This window comes from Sinohyriopsis cumingii, chromosome 10 (assembly GCF_028554795.1).
Source record: "Sinohyriopsis cumingii isolate HCF-2022 chromosome 10, ASM2855479v2, whole genome shotgun sequence".
Classification (NCBI taxonomy): domain Eukaryota; kingdom Metazoa; phylum Mollusca; class Bivalvia; order Unionida; family Unionidae; genus Sinohyriopsis; species Sinohyriopsis cumingii.
In genome coordinates this window covers 82,739,760-82,756,304 of record NC_142970.1, presented here as the reverse complement: position 1 = coordinate 82,756,304, position 16,545 = coordinate 82,739,760, and the positions used below count along the sequence as shown (strand labels likewise).

Here is a 16,545-nt window from a genome sequence, read left to right as displayed (position 1 = left end):
TAACATTACTGGCGTTAGACTAGTGACTGCCAGGGACAAATAACTACACACGTCACTTTTGCTCTTGAATGCGCGCGTTCCAATATCTGAATGGTACCAATTAGATGTAAAAATGAAACAATCACTGATTGCTAAAATAAATAGCTCCAAATTCAATTGGTAACTTCAACATTGGAAAACTGAACCATATTCCCTGCGTATGCTTGTTTGCATTAGGAGGCCGTCACATGCACAAACAACTTGTATAATCAGCTGGCCACATAACAGTTAATCTATGTACTTGTTCGGATGATAGGGTTCTGCCAAGAATTCGGATTTTTATAAAATTGCTTCCTCACACTACTTTCAAATATACTATATACATCAACTGGATCTTTACCTACAGCGAGTCTGCCTACATGGATTTGTATCTGATTAACCACATTGATTTGAAACATAATACATTACTTATTTATTTATAACAATATTTGTTAAAATACTGTATGCTGTACGTTGGTAATGAAATCATATCTTCAGGATAAGACTTAAAGTGTTTTCGGAATACGAATGTATAACTCATAATCTGTCAGTTCATATTATTGAATATCAATTATGCTCATAGAAAAAGATTGTATTTGAAAAGACCATGTTAGATTACTAAATCTGTATCATTTTACAGTTATAAGCAGCGTATTATCCGACGATTAGGAGCAATTTCTTAGCATAAGCACTGCCCACATATACCTGATGGTACACCTGCTACAATTATCACACTCTATCCAATGAATGCCTTCGATTCTCATGAGCATCAGTGTCCCTTCATTATAACAGCTTCTACATGTATTTCTATTATTGATACTTACTATTAACTATGGCGACTTTTTCTTTCATTTTTATTTTGTTTCTGTATCTTTTCCCTTTCTATTTCTCTTCTCTTTGCTCTATTCTTCTCTCGAAATCAATCTGGAACATAATTGATATTAAATAACATTTATGTAAGGTTTGCTTATCCATATGGTAATCAGATTTATTGTTTGTGTTATTACATTTTGCTTGTTTATTTAAATTTTACATAGTGTTTAATGGCTTTACTTTAATTTTCCAATCACGAATAATATGCGCAAAAACACTTGTATGATTGGACAATGATGGTTTTAATTAATCAAACAAGATTCAAACTTGTTATGCTGGAATAACAAAGATAAAATCAAACGTTTGTGAAGAAAATATTAACTAGTTAGCTTGTAAGCAAACATCCACATACTTACTTAAACTTCTAACATTCAAAAGCTTTCAAATTTGTTGTCGAAGGTCTACTGATCAATCACACATTTTGTAACATTTTATAATATCCTTTACAGCAAGTACAAATTAGTTTCACCAATTTTAGGTACCACCAAACTTAAAGACACTTTTCGGCAATGGTGACAATTAAGGAACTAATAATGGAACAATTTTTTAGATATATATTTGTGAAATAACAGTGATATAATAACGTCATACGTGAGGGTAATCCCATAAAACAAAATGTATTTATGTTCATTTTAATTATAAAATGTTAGTACGGTGTAATATTTTTGAATGTAAAAGATCAAATAGAACAAAATTTAAAAATATAACATGCCTAACTTAACCATGCAATATCCTTTTATATATACGTAGCAAATAACGTTATTACTCTCTCAAACGTTTCTCTGTTTTGCTCTCTCTCTCTCACTCATACACTCATATATACCTATATGTATAAATTACTATACTTTGTAGGGAAAGCTTTACTTGCATCCATATCTAATTTCACTTTTAAAAACTCTCGTGCAACCATGTTCATGGTCCCAGGTACATGTGTAGTGACATTGTTGTGCTACATTCAAAGAAAATATCTGCGAAAGCGAAAATGCTTTGATGTGCACTGTTTACAACATATCTTTGTAGTAAATATGAACAGTAACACATTTGTTACCTAGAAACGTATCAAGTCCATGCTAAGTATAGAAGTTTTCAACAGAAATAACTTTAACCTATACTGGTCAATATGTCCAACATTGACAGCTAATTTCGATAGTAATATCAGACAAATGTTGCTAAGTTAATCTTATAATGAGTTTTAATTTCTAAAGTTTAGGTTTTTGTAGATGACAATAATTCAGTTTTCAATATTTAAGGAGAAAATTAATTAAAACAGAGTTTTAGACGCTATTTTAGTCTAACCATATGTAGTGGCTTTACATATAAAGTTTTTACATGATCCGGGAAATAAGGTCTGAATAGTTTCTCCCAAAATGCAATCCTCCTGACATCACACATGTATCTTGACATTTTCATTATTTTCATGTTCGGTAACATTACGTAATTGAAACTGTCTATATGGAGATGGCTTTGAATGTCAACAGTTATCTAGGCCAACTACAACCCATGCTTCTTTAGCTGTCCTGAGAAATATCAATATTTTATATCGGTACATGTGTTGTAACTCCTAAATCTTGATTTGCACAATGCATCTTATTCTGAAGCAACACAAGACCTACCATATTTCCATACAATGTCATGGTTCACACAATACATGTCAAATTGCCACCCTACATCATCATTCACACAATACAGCGTAACCCCGACATAAAACGTTTCATTATAGCACCAAGTAAACAATAGTTTCACCCGATTTTGAAAAATTACACCGCCTTAAGCCAAAAGAAAAAATCTATTTGATTTAATATTTTGGAAAAATATTTTGTATTCTCAAAGAACTAAGGTATATTCTTGCCTCTGTTTGGAAAGACGAATTCTTTAAATGCTGATAATTGTTAAACTAAGTATTATCGAGCTATCAACAATTAAGCTGTGAAGTCTTTGATTTTGTCTTCAGTGCATCCTCTATACAGTTGTTGGTCAATGCAGGAAATATAACAGCCAATAAGCGTTTTCGTAGTCATCTTATATAATCAACCAAGCAGTACAGACGACTTAAATGTGTCTAACACAAAATTATATACTAATTTACTCACATGTTTACGTGAAACAATAAACCGTAAATGCCATCCTAGGCATCTACTGACAAGGACAAAATACAGTTCCAAATTACTCCTAGACAAAATAAACGGTAATACTAAATTAACATACAAATAGCTGGTACTACTTCCGTTGATCTTTACTTAAATGAAGCCATTTGATCTGCTTAATTTGCTAAAATAACTAAACATAAAACTCCCAATTTTCATCTCAATAGTGCACATTCATAGTTTTAAATACATTTTTAATTAATGCAGCATATACTGTACGTATTCTATCATCGTCTCTAATAGACTGACTCAAATGGTTGAAGGATTTTACTCTTTACCCATGCAATTGAATGGCTTGCTCTCTTACTGGGTCCCGTCAATTATATGCGATGGTTGCAGTGTTAATCGAAAATGCATTAAAAAAGTAAATAACTGCATGATTCTTTATAGAAACTACCAATGCCTGATTTATGTCTTTTCTTGCTGGTTAGAAATCTAAAATTTAAGACATGTCCAACAAATGTTTCCTAAATACAGAGTTTCAAATTCAGTGTGATGGTATTAACTCGATGTTGTCAAATGGATCTAGGCACACTTGCCATAGAATTAATATTAATAAATATAATCAGATTGGCTGGCGATTGGTCAGTACACATACTTTATTTACAAGTAATTTGCTCATTATGTATACATTATATGTTTGTACCAAAATTTATATCAATATGTAATAACTACTTTAAAGAACTCTTGTTTAATATGCTATAAAATGAGTACCGTGTCGATAAATTCCAAAGTTTTGTTCCCACCATCGCTAATCTTGTATAGCAAATAGGATGCACATAAACTATTGTCTTCAGTTCACCGACATGTGTGCTTATGGCGCAATGTAATACATAACATGATGGGATGGCGTTCTGCAGACCCGGGTATCGTCTTATAGCAGGGTTTCACTGTACATTTCATATTGTCACCCAATACCTTCACTCACAATACAGATCATATTCATGCCCGTGTAATTAGTTACACAGTGCATAGCATATTGACATTCTGGATCGTGATTTTCATATATTGTCATATTGGTATCCAATTACCTTTTGAAGCTTATTTCTGATATGTTCATACCATTTATTTGTCCATGCCTTTATCTATTATCTTATCTCATCATAAAAAACTAGGTGGAAAGTCATGTCATTGTGTAGGTATATTGGCCTAATGGTAACTATCTGCATGAAAATTCTCATTGTTATTGACTAAGCAACTGGGGTGATGGGTTGGATGTAAAATAACAATTACATTTCCAAATTTTTTGAACAGGCATCATATATACACCCAAAGCTTCGGCCACTGCTTAGTGGTTTGGAGAAATTATGAGGGGCGAGATGGAATTGCATGGTATTGAAATTGTTGCATTATAATATTGCATCAGTTTTAACCCTTGCAAATGTTTTGGGAATGTTCAGATTTACAGACTGATGTGATATCATTTAATATAAGATCTTGGTAGAATATGACAGAGCGATCACATTGCATCTGTATCTCAATTGTTTCCTTCTCCACCCTAGATGTCATCAACATTTCGATAATGTTGAGTGTTAAATTGTTATTTCTTTCTGATTTAAAAAGGAGCTTGGCCATAATATAGTCTCATCTGGCTTTGTTTCATATTTCATATATTGTTCGATTTTGTCAAATTATTGCTCATTTGACAATGCAAGTTACATACGTGCAAATTACGTATTTATAAACTTGTAACATCATGACCTCTGTATGCTGAATTGATTATAAAATAAGTCGTAAATTATAAAAAAAGTTTTTTCAAGTTACATTGATCTGATAATGAATTACATTTTCACCTTCTCCTAGATGCTGTTTGGACAAAACGAGAAAACCCAGAGCTCTTTGACAACAAAGAGCATATCCTCCTGCTAATGGAGCAGCTGAACATTGTGGCAAGGCCAAGAGCTTTCAGTGAAAGTGGAGATGAGGTCAAGGTTAGTGAACATAACACATGGATGTTCTGATAGGTGATGCAAGACTCTTGTATAATGTTTGAAACGGTATTTCATTACCTCTTCTCAGTTAAATTAATATTCGATGCTAAAGTTGCTGCGATGAATTCAATAATTAGGACAATGCTGCTTTCAAGCCTAATTCTTGTAACCTAATGAATACAATTGGACTAGTGATTAGTATTCTGGACATGAATGTGTAACATTTGATACCCATTAGACCTCACGTCGGCTTATAGTGTATGTCCTTTGGCAAAGGGTTTTACATCCACTGCCTCATTGCAGTGTTGCCATTCAATACACCATTTGAAAATGTGCGTGCCCTGATAAATAATTCACCAAGTTGGGTAATTACAAAAAGGATTACATAAGACAAATAATTGCATGTCTTATTTGATATTCTGATGTGAAGTAACAATAAAACATATTTTCAAATGGTGTATTTAGATGAATTCAAATCTATGGAAAGGAAGGCTAACATTGGAGTTTTTGTTTTAGTCATACTCGTTATATAATTAAAAATAAGCTATACAAATTATCGATATACCTAGCAACAAATTTGAACATGTCCATCTGTGTTGGACAGTGAACAAATTGTTTTCAAATTGATAAGATTACGCTGTTACACATGTCTCCACTTTACTGACGATCAGAGGGTTAAAAGTGCCATGCATGACCATTGAATTGCAGCCCGAGTGGGGGACAATCAAGAAAAAGTAATATTATTATAATGGCTGGGGGATGGTGGGCGCAAACGTTGAAGTGACAAAACTGCTTGCGATTACTGTTTGAGGAAACTCTTAATATCTTTACTTATGTATTATATTAAATGATCATATCCTTTACATTTTCTAGGTAGAAAGTTATTGCATTGCTCCCTGCATGCTTCGCCAGTCAACTCCTAGACAATTTATCATCCCAAAACCAAACCCTCAGATGGGGAGCACTTCAGTTTTGTGTTATGCCTTCAAGGAGAAATTTTTGCCTCCTCCCATTTTTCATAGGCTTATCGCTGCATGTTTGGCTTGCTGGCCAATTGCCAAGCAAAAGTCAGAAAATCTGATATTTTGTGGCTGCTGCATATTTGACCTTGACCTTGTTCACAGGCTATACTTGCACTTCACGGAGTATGTCATATTTGCAAGGATCACCAGACTGGGAATCAAGGAGAGAACGCCAAACACCAAGGTCTGTAGCAAAGTCAGGGAGTTCATCACTGAGAAAATCTCTGAAATTCGTGGTTGCTTTTGCTTGAGCCTGGAATTTGAGTTGTGTATCCAGTGTCCTATGTGTGATGGAGGTTCCGTGGACCACGTTAAACCGGTGCCAGTGCTCCAAGTGAATGAAGAACTGCCTTGTCATTGCCAAGACCAGAGTCATGTGATCGTTTCACAGGACCTGCTCAAATGTTGGTTTGAGGATAAGGTTAGTGATGAAGAAAACATTTTTCGAACACTATACGATAATGTATACGACAGAGAACTTTATGCATGAAAATATAACTTGTTCTCTATTTTATAATTAGTGTAAGTCATCAAAACTGACATGGTGCAGATGGGTTGTAGGTTGACAATTTATGTTTGTCCATATAGACCCGTGTTAATACTTAATAAAATAAACCAAAACTGTCCACTACTATAAACATAGGAATATTTGTTTTCCCAAACGTTGGCTGAGACCAAAACATTTATTGAAATGCATCTTTAATGGTGAAAGATTTACTAATGGACCTATTTATTTTAAGATACATGTGAATTTCAATATACTGATACAAATTTTATTAATATTAAACATATGTATGTGACATTTTAGAATTAGCAAATTCTTTGACAGCAAGAAATGTAATGATTACACAGAATATCAAAACGTTGGCACAGATAATTGTTATCCTCGAAGAACTTCAATCCCATCAATTCCTTCGGGATTGTGGCAGTGTTCATTCTTTTTACCAGATATAGTTTATATTACTCATAGCATCAACACTGTATGTTTTTTATAACATCACTAACAAAATTATAGATCCAAAAACCTTTCATGCAACGTTTGTAGCAAGGAATGCAACTAAAATATAGGTATATAATTAAACTAGTAGCAGCTACTAATGATAACATATTAAAAATACTTTATAAAGTAAATATCCACAATAATTTCGCAGACTAAGTTCAAATAAATTCCCACGTGACACATGAAAATAACCATGGATGGCAATATCAATGGTTATATTCTTCCATCTGATCGCATATCAGTTAATAACAAGCAAACCCTCCAGTTTGTCAGTGTTTTCAATGCTTTGTTTCTTTTTATGAAATTCTTGGTGCTTCCAGCAAGAATATCCTGTTAAGTATACTACGTAATCAGCGATGTTTGATATTTATTATTTGAAATTGGTGGTTGCTAATTGTCCGATTACAAGGAGATATGATTTTAATGATATTGTCAACTGTATATGGTATTTGTTTACTCAGCGTATCTCACTAGTGGAAGGTATGTATTCGTTTGCAGTGAATAGCTTCTTTATTATTTGTCGTAATGCAAGTATAACTTATATGTGTTATCGTTTTTCAGGTTTCAGCAGGACACGTTCAAGTTGGTGAGTTAATATTTGTACACGCATTAGCTCTACTGGTCATATACGAGAAGCTTATGGGGTCGTTTATCAACCATACGTCATCCATTCATCTATTAGCAAAACTGTTGATTGTACTTATTCTAACCCTCTTCGAGAATTATTAGGAAACTTTACATACATTTTTTATGCTAAAATTGTCCTAAATGAAATATATTTGCTCATACATCCAGAATGATCAACATGGCCGTCATCTTGAAATGAGTCTTTTTATCAATGTGAGATTCTCACGGAAGACCTTTGACGATGTGTAGTTGTTCCTAAATAAAATGGTGCTGACCAGACGTTCCAAATTACCAACATGGCAGCCGTCGTAAATACCATTGTACAATAAAGCATGTCTTCACTGACCTCTTTTGTATGCGACCATCTGCTATGTAAGACCACACGTGCTCCATGTGTTGATTTTATTATATAAACACACCGTCGTCAGCGACTGCCTACATAATTCAACCAGCGACCATGTTTGTCTGCCAATAAATGCATTTCGACACTGTTATCAACGACATTTTTGTAGCACCATGGACATAGAAGGCGTTAATTTAATCCGTCGTTACCGTGAACGCTTAGGTGTGTTGACACACACAGTGCTAAATCATCTGAAACACTACTGTCATGTGTAGAAGCGTCGCAAAATCAGACGTAACACTACTATCATTTATTTAAATTTTTGAAGCCATGACCATTTATGAGGGTGAAGCTGCTAAGAAGACACCATGAAGCGAAAGTTGAATACGTGCTCCAAAAACGTGTGTTGCAGGTAGAGATCGTATATTAGAGTCCGTAATCTAGACTAAAGTCCATGCACATGTCATCAACAGCCATTGTAGTGTAGACGTCCTGTAAATCCCAAGCATCACAAACCATTACTCCTTCAAAACTAGCAGTCACAAATACGTAGATAAAATTTCAAACGTTTGTATTGTTATTTGCCTTGTGTGAAACCACAAACGCGAAAATTGCCCTGATTATAATTATTTTGAATGGGTTTCACTTCAATGATCGGGTATATTGTTTGACAATGAAATGGAAACATAATGCCTGGTGTGAATGAAGACTATCTCCTTATCATTACAAATGTGATTTTTGTTTTCCATACCCGATTCTCATTTTAAAACATTCTTGTTTTTTGTTCATTTTGTTCATATTACCGTTATTTAAACCCAAATAATCAGCCTCCATTTGTTCACTGTGGTGCAGTCTGTTTCATGTTTTCTTATTCGCGTTTATATATTTATGTAGTCGGAGATTTAAGTGTTTTAGTTGTGCGTTTAAATAGATCTATTTTATTTAAGGATATGTTAGTTTTGTCTTTTGATTTCATTAACTGGTATATACATAATCCACATTTACTTGAAACATGATCAAAACCGGTACATTCCAATTCATGCACAGGACGAATAGCTCTTTATCGTACCTAACTAAACAAAAAGTGATTTGGAGATGTATGAACATATCATGGTAAACTCTGGACAGGGGAAAAATATATTACCTTAATTCTGAAACATAGGAATAAAGAATAAAATGCATGTGTAGTAATTGGGAATATTTTGTTCTCTTCCACCTGTTGAAATTGACCTTCAAAAATTGGTACTCTTCTATAAATATGAAAATACACCCATCTTGGGACACCGTTTTTCGTTGTCAGAAAGGGTAATGTCGCAAGACAGGTTTCATCGACTATACCAATAATCCTTTTGAACGAACGTCATATTAACATGGGAAATTCACCAGAAGTCTTCGTCTGAAACCAAGCTGGTTCTAAATGAAATTGGTGCCTATCTGATATATTTGTTATCTTGTAATACAATATCATAGTTCCAAGAGGGTTTTTAACTAAATATCTTTTGTGCCAGGTCATGTTTGTCTTAAATGCAAATTGCTCTGCTAAAGCATCCGGTACAGCTGCAACTGCTGACAATTGCAAAATCTTGTTATGGCTACACCTTCTGAATTAATATGGGGATTTTAATAAAATGCTTCTTATAATGTATAGCTTGTTCAGGTGCATATCGTGGTTCTTACACATACAATGTGGCCACCGCAGTAACCACCTTTACAATCTTATTGTAATTACTTCTCCTGAATGAATGATCATATGAACATGATGGTTTTACTACAGCACGTATTATCATGCATAGATGGTCATAAATGAAAGTGGTGCCAATTCTTAATTGAAAGTAGGTGCATTTCAGTTAATTAAGATGGTGTCCAAAACACAGGTAGGTAGGGAAACCAAGACTTGCATATATTGATGTGATTGAAGTAACAATTAAATGAATGGACAAAACTACATATTGCTAGTGATCTTTGCTTCACAGAACACAAACTTCAATCTAGAATTTCAAGGTCATTTGGGATGACTAGCATGTGGGATACATGATGTAGTAAGACTAAGAATCTGATGTAATTCCGTTATTAGTAATTGGTTTCAATGTACCAATCGAAATACATCAGGCAGTTTGCCAATATTACATTTTGCACAAATTAGAGTAAACGATGAGACCAAAACAGCAATACAAGTCTAGAACTGAATTTCAAACCTTCATCAATAACATAAATCATAATTAATTACGTGGTAATAGTTCTACGGCCACGTCAGTATAGGGCAAAGCGGATGGACAATAGTAATAAAATAGTGTCAAAATCAAAATGTAACGAGTAGAACACTTTTGTTTTAAACAGCCATTTTTCTTAACTTTTGAAGCAAACACTATTAAAGCAAAATATATACTCATGATATATCGTTGACAGCTTTGGAACTATTACATATTTTAGGTTCAGCAACATTGATGCACGATTTGACAATAAATTCATAGATTTAAGGGTGACAGGTATCGATGTATAAGGCCCATGAGGATACATTTTGCAGTATGACATATAACCTAACTTGCTTTGCTTTACTAGCAATGAATATATAGACCTTAATATAGTAATAGTGTACTTGTTACTAGCTGGAAATTTTCACTCATTCCAAGTTTCCGGCTTAAAGTTTCTGCAACAATACCATAGTCTGAAACATAACGGCAGTTCAATGTACATTAATAATGCAGTTGTCACAATCGTTTATCAGAAGCATGCATATACCATGCTTTATTGTACTTTGAACAGAAAAAGTTTATATTGTAATTTGCATATATTATTATGAAGCTAAGACGTTAATTCTTTGACATACTTGTTCACACCTTATTCCTTACAGTGAAGGTCCCAGTAATAGATAATTTGTTTTTAGTTCAAGTTACGGTTGTATTTGCTAATATTTCCCAAACACATTAATACATGGCAGTAATTATTAGGAAGCTAGGAATATTGATTTCCATAACATGCTTGCTCATCTGTTTGACCATGGAGTCAAAGTCAGTTATGAGCAATATGCGGTTTGCTTAAACATTTTTCTCCATGTATTATGTCGGGGTGTTGTCCATGCATAAATCTGTTTGTCTGCTATCAGTTTGATTTCTGCACAATAAATAGTGTTGTACACCATATACACCTGTCAAAGGTTTTAGATATTTTACAGCTTGGGTAATGACGATACCTATTGATCTTATAAGATCAATTATCAAGTTCAACTTGACTGAAAGAAAAAAACTTGGTTTCTGAGAACTTAACAAACTTTGTGAGTGACTTGCACATGGGTAAGGAATATAATAAATAGTTCACGGTACAAAGACAAGGGCACTGCAACTAATACAATACATTGCTTTTTGCACAACGAATTAGGTATAGATTACATACGTGGAGAAATCTTTTTGGATGGCTTGCACTGTAGGTAAGGAAGAAGCACATTGGTTGTTGTGTCAGACGGTCACTGCCACTGTAAATAATAGAGAAGAAAATATTTCTGCACAGGCAACATGGGATGGTCTTACGACAGTATGACGTACTGTTAACGATATGCGTATGTCCTTTCCTTAACTTTTATATGGAGCATTGTTCATGCATTGGATGAATCATGATGAAGAATGCTCATGCATTCTGTGACATATATGCCCATCCTTATGTAATGTTTCAAGGTCACCTAACTGCAATGTTTTTTATCATTGTTTCTTGCTGAAATGTTTATCATATGTCATCCACTAACTATAATTTACTATATTTCAGATTCCGTACCTTCATGCCTTCCCGTCAATATCCAGGATACAGTTCCTCTGGAGAAGCAACTGAACCGACTTTCCATGAAAATTGGCAAGGAGTTTCTTCAGTTAGGTCTTGAATTGGATGTTTCGTTGTCCAGAATTGAGCAGATACAAATGGAAAACCCCACCATTTCAATGCAGTGCTTTAAGATCTTGCAAGAATGGGTACACAAAAATGCGGCCCAGGCCACATTTCGAAATCTGGAGAGAGCCTGCAGATGTGTTGGCATTGATGTCAGTATCCTGAACACGATATTTTAATTTGTGGTTCAGGGATTTTGTGTTTAAGATGTCCTGAACTTAATCGAATTTGTGGATAAAGCCTTGTTGTTTACTAACACGTTTAAGCATTATATACATGTCACTTTTCTTACAATAAACAATAGTTTCTTTTGTCATCTGTGAAAAAGCAGTGTTCTCTTTGACATGTCATTTAAGATATATGTCTCATAGCTTTGATCAAAATTCAGTCAAGTGCAACAATGAAATATACAGACAAACTAACAACGGAAAGTAATATGCCTAGATGTTAGAATCAAGAGAGTAATTAGTTATCTCACTGGCTGTAAAGCAATACCAGCTGCTGATCGCATGGCCCTTCATACATGACGTATTGTACTTCCATTGTTTGTCAATAATTTATATTTTCAACATCGTCTCAAACACCACTTGATTATTTTCATTCAACTAGGTAATTGGCCAGAACAAACATTTACATTTCTAATTCATGCAATTTATTTCGATCAACCATCATATAGGGTTGCAATTACAAAATAATAGTAAAATCTTTAAGCAGCTTGTTTCTTCAAAATCAAACTTATTAGAAAAGGTACATCAGATGAAGCCCTTTCAAATGTATACAGGTGATGCCAAACCTCTACCCATTGTGATCCCCATTACCAAATGTAGAACTCTCTTCGAGTGGCGTGTCCATAAGTACTGAACAGAATTTAACCAAATCTTTCTGTTTTGTACAAATAATGCCATAAAACGTGGCCACCATTAGCAACAAAAAATGACTTTTCCTACACCGATTATTAAACAAAATTAACAAATTAAACAAAACCTTTCATAGAGAAAGACCTTAGAAACTTGTACAGGCGAGTCAGGTTCTCCCCCCCCCCCCCAAAGAAACGAATAGCAAAACCATAGAAATTACTAATCCCAACTGTTAAATATACATAATTTGGTCAAAATGATCGGAATCAACTATGCATAAAAGAATTCAATTTTTATAAAAGATAATAGTATTTCATAAAGGATGGTCACCGTTACTACAAATAGAAACGTCTTTGAAAGGCTTCCTCAAAGGACCGCTGAACATAATTGACTCAAGTTGATGGAATGCATCCTGGCATTAAAAAAGTTAATTTTGTGCAGATCATGATGCTGATCTGTCGTCATTTTTGTGCCACAATCACTAAAAATGAAGCATATTTAAAATGACTTCCCAAAAACAAAGAAGCTGAAAGTTAATATGTTTAACAAAAATCAGTTGTTCCTTTGGAACTACAATAGGTCAGGATGGTATGATGGTAAACGTACAATAATGTTCTAAGCAACATTGCTTGGAAGGACCGCATTGCAATAGACATAAGCCCACGACCTTATATTAGGTGGGACTGTTCTAAGACAACAATGGTAGAGTACTGCTACTAGTTTTCTAAGACCTACAGGTCAAAATATAGCATTGTGTGCCACAGATTGTAAGCCGGTGTTGAATTAATATCATTATTCCATTAGTGAATTAACACATGTATTTTGTCTTTAAATGGGTTAATTCTGTTTATTTTATTTAATCATTAGTGCATATATATTCCATATTTACCAAACTCCTGATCAAAATCATTAATTCATTGCCTTGATGAGCAAGATTTATCATAGCTGTGTGATTCGCATGCTTCATTTCAAGTAACCCTGAACTGTATGGACATGTGTACTTGACTTGTAGACAGGATAACACATATTATTATATTTAATTTTGCGTTTCATGTGTTATTACATGTAGACTAATCATTAAATAGAATCTTCAGTGTTTGATTATCGATGTAAATCTTTATGTTGTATAGCATTATTTTGATATGAAATCAATGTATTATTTTAGCAAGAGTGGATTAGAGACAAAACAGCTTGCAGTGTATCACAGATTTCACTTTGTGACAGAAAATAATTATTCATTACTCACTGCGCACTATTGTCAAAATGCACATAGACAGCCTCACAATATTGATTAAATTCTAAAGAACGAGTACTTAACATTAAATCAATACAAAGAATGCTCAAATGAAACTTAGGCATAATCAAGTAAATTACAGAGGAATATATCCACTCTAAATACACTGGGAACATTTTTGTGGGTACTGACCTGCAAGTAAAAATTTTGATCTGTGTCTGATACTGCCAACGTCTTTTCGAAAAACTGCAGTGACATTTTTATATTTGCATGCAACACTTCTTTCAAACTCACTCACAAAGTATTGTTTTTTAATTTTCATTGCAAACAAGGTTTTTGACAGCTGTCAGAAAATGAGTACTAATAGTGCACAGCAGGGTGCATGTTTCAGACAAGGTGCTAAGAGATACCAAAACCAGCATTGTCATGTCTTCTTTAATTTTAGGATTTTTTTAATGCAGGTAAAAATGTATTCCCGTACAAAATACTGTATAACTGAAAATATGACTAAGATGTAAAATATTGATATATAAAATGTAAATTAAATTTGTTTAAACAAATGTAAATTCAGAATTATTTTATACATGAATTCAATTTTCATATATACTGTACAAATTAACTTAATTGACAGCAAAGGTGACCAATGACCGTATTTGAAACTAATGGCCGCATGGGTGTATACAAAATACATCATTTTGCTCGGGAGTAAGAAATTCAAAATAGCTCTGTGATTTTTTCGGCAAATTGCAATATGCTTGTTCAAATGCATATATATGTACTGGCTGATAAAACAATGACAAGAACTTTGTTTTAAGTTTATTGTGTGAGATAGTTAGGCACGTAAGTATACACATATTATTACATTCAAAATGTCCATTCTGATGGAACCAACAACATGTATTTTAAGCACAATCCCTTGAGTTTAAATGCTATTAACCACAAACAATACTAGTATGATAGAAAATGTCCATTCTGATGCAACCAACAACATGTACTTTAGGCACAATCCTTTGAGTTTAAATGCTATTAACCACAAACAATGCTAGTGTGATAGAAAATGTCCATTCTGATGCAACCAACAACATGTATTTTAGGCACAATCCTTTGAGTTTAAATGCTATTAACCACAAACAATACTAGTGTGATAGGAAAATACAGCTCATGGGTGGCCTACCTCACGGAAACGTGGTGCCGATGCGTGTAAATAAGTTCTAGGCTATGTCATTGACAGTGCTAGATAAGAGTGCGATGGTATGTAATAATTATGGTAACTTATGGCGGAAACATTTCATCGTCTTAATGAAACATTGGTATGATCACCTGACTCATGGAAAGCTTCCATGCTAATCCAAGTATTCCACCTTGTTAAGTGTAGCAATCCAGACCTGAACATCTATAAACTAATTTACCTAATATGAAAGATCTGTATGATGTAGGTAAATGAAGATAATTTGTAATATATGTGGATATTTCAAAATTCTATTCAGAGTGAAAGCACATGAAAACAAATCATTAAACAGGACATAGTTACATGGAAATGAAGTAACTATTCCTCTAAAAATACACGAAGTTTCCAGAAATATGTCTATCATAATCTGTTCAGCCATTTACAGATTAAATAACTAATAAGGTACAGTAGTTATCATAAAGTTTAAAGTAATGTTGGGATAGTGAGGTTTGATCATTGGTGCAACACTTTGTACAATCCATTATGTAGGGACGTTAAGTGATTATGAACTAAATTAATGGATTTTACCATAAGTAAGCTAATTAGTGAATGACGTAGAGTTGGGGTATTTCAAGTGCATTCAACGGATTATGTGCCTCACAGATCAAATATACGAACACATATATTCTGTAGCACGTTAATCCGAAATTCGGAACAACAAACATAAGTACGGATGACTATTTGCACACGTGGGATATGTACTACGAGCCTGTTAAATTTATCCTAAAACGTTAATTCTGATGTTCTTTTTGAACATTTCTTGCCCATTAATAATATTATCAGCTAACACCTGTTTAGCAGAATGGTTCAGTAGAATGTAATATGAGCTGATGCTACCGTGTCACATTCTTTAAAATAAATAAACTATGGTATATTAACATGTATTACATAGTAATAACAGTTTTGAATATTTCAAGTGCATACATCCAAACATGCATCTAACCTGTCAATAAAAGGTACACTTAGATTCAATACAATGTACAGAATGTGACATTTCGATCGTAAATATTCTAAAAGGTTTGGAGACTTGCTCATGTGGATAAGAAAAAATTACAGTACATTAAGAAAAGTTGTACTACTTAATTCAAATGATCCATTGAAACATTTAGTGTGTAATTTCCAGTGTCAGTTACAGTTATCATTAGCAATTAATAATGATTAATATAAAAACTTCATTAGAGTAAGATATCAGCTTATGTCACAATGCTTCTTTTTGTCAATCAATGTCTTAACCAAAATTAACAATAAAAAGGATGTATTCTTGTCAGACTTGTTTCTTTTTTGTTTTTCTTCAACTAAAGTAGGGGCCCCGAGTGGCCGAGTGGTATAAAGCGCTCAACGTTTCTGATCATTACCATCTCACCACTGTCTGCGTGGGTTCGAGTCTCAGATTCG

General features: G+C 33.7%; 1 protein-coding gene across 1 annotated transcript in view; it reads left to right on the top strand.

The window, feature by feature from the left end:
- The window catches only part of LOC149790481 (uncharacterized), a 64,013-nt gene extending 47,596 nt beyond the window's left edge, over positions 1-16,417 (top strand). The window contains exons 7-10 of the mRNA XM_089972531.1: positions 4,839-4,966; positions 5,840-6,409; positions 7,550-7,574; positions 11,715-16,417. Of these exons, the coding sequence (XP_089828657.1) occupies positions 4,839-4,966; positions 5,840-6,409; positions 7,550-7,574; positions 11,715-12,010 (1,019 nt within the window). The 3' untranslated portion in view covers positions 12,011-16,417. The remainder of the gene's footprint in view (positions 1-4,838; positions 4,967-5,839; positions 6,410-7,549; positions 7,575-11,714) is intronic.
- Positions 16,418-16,545: the final 128 nt, after the last annotated feature.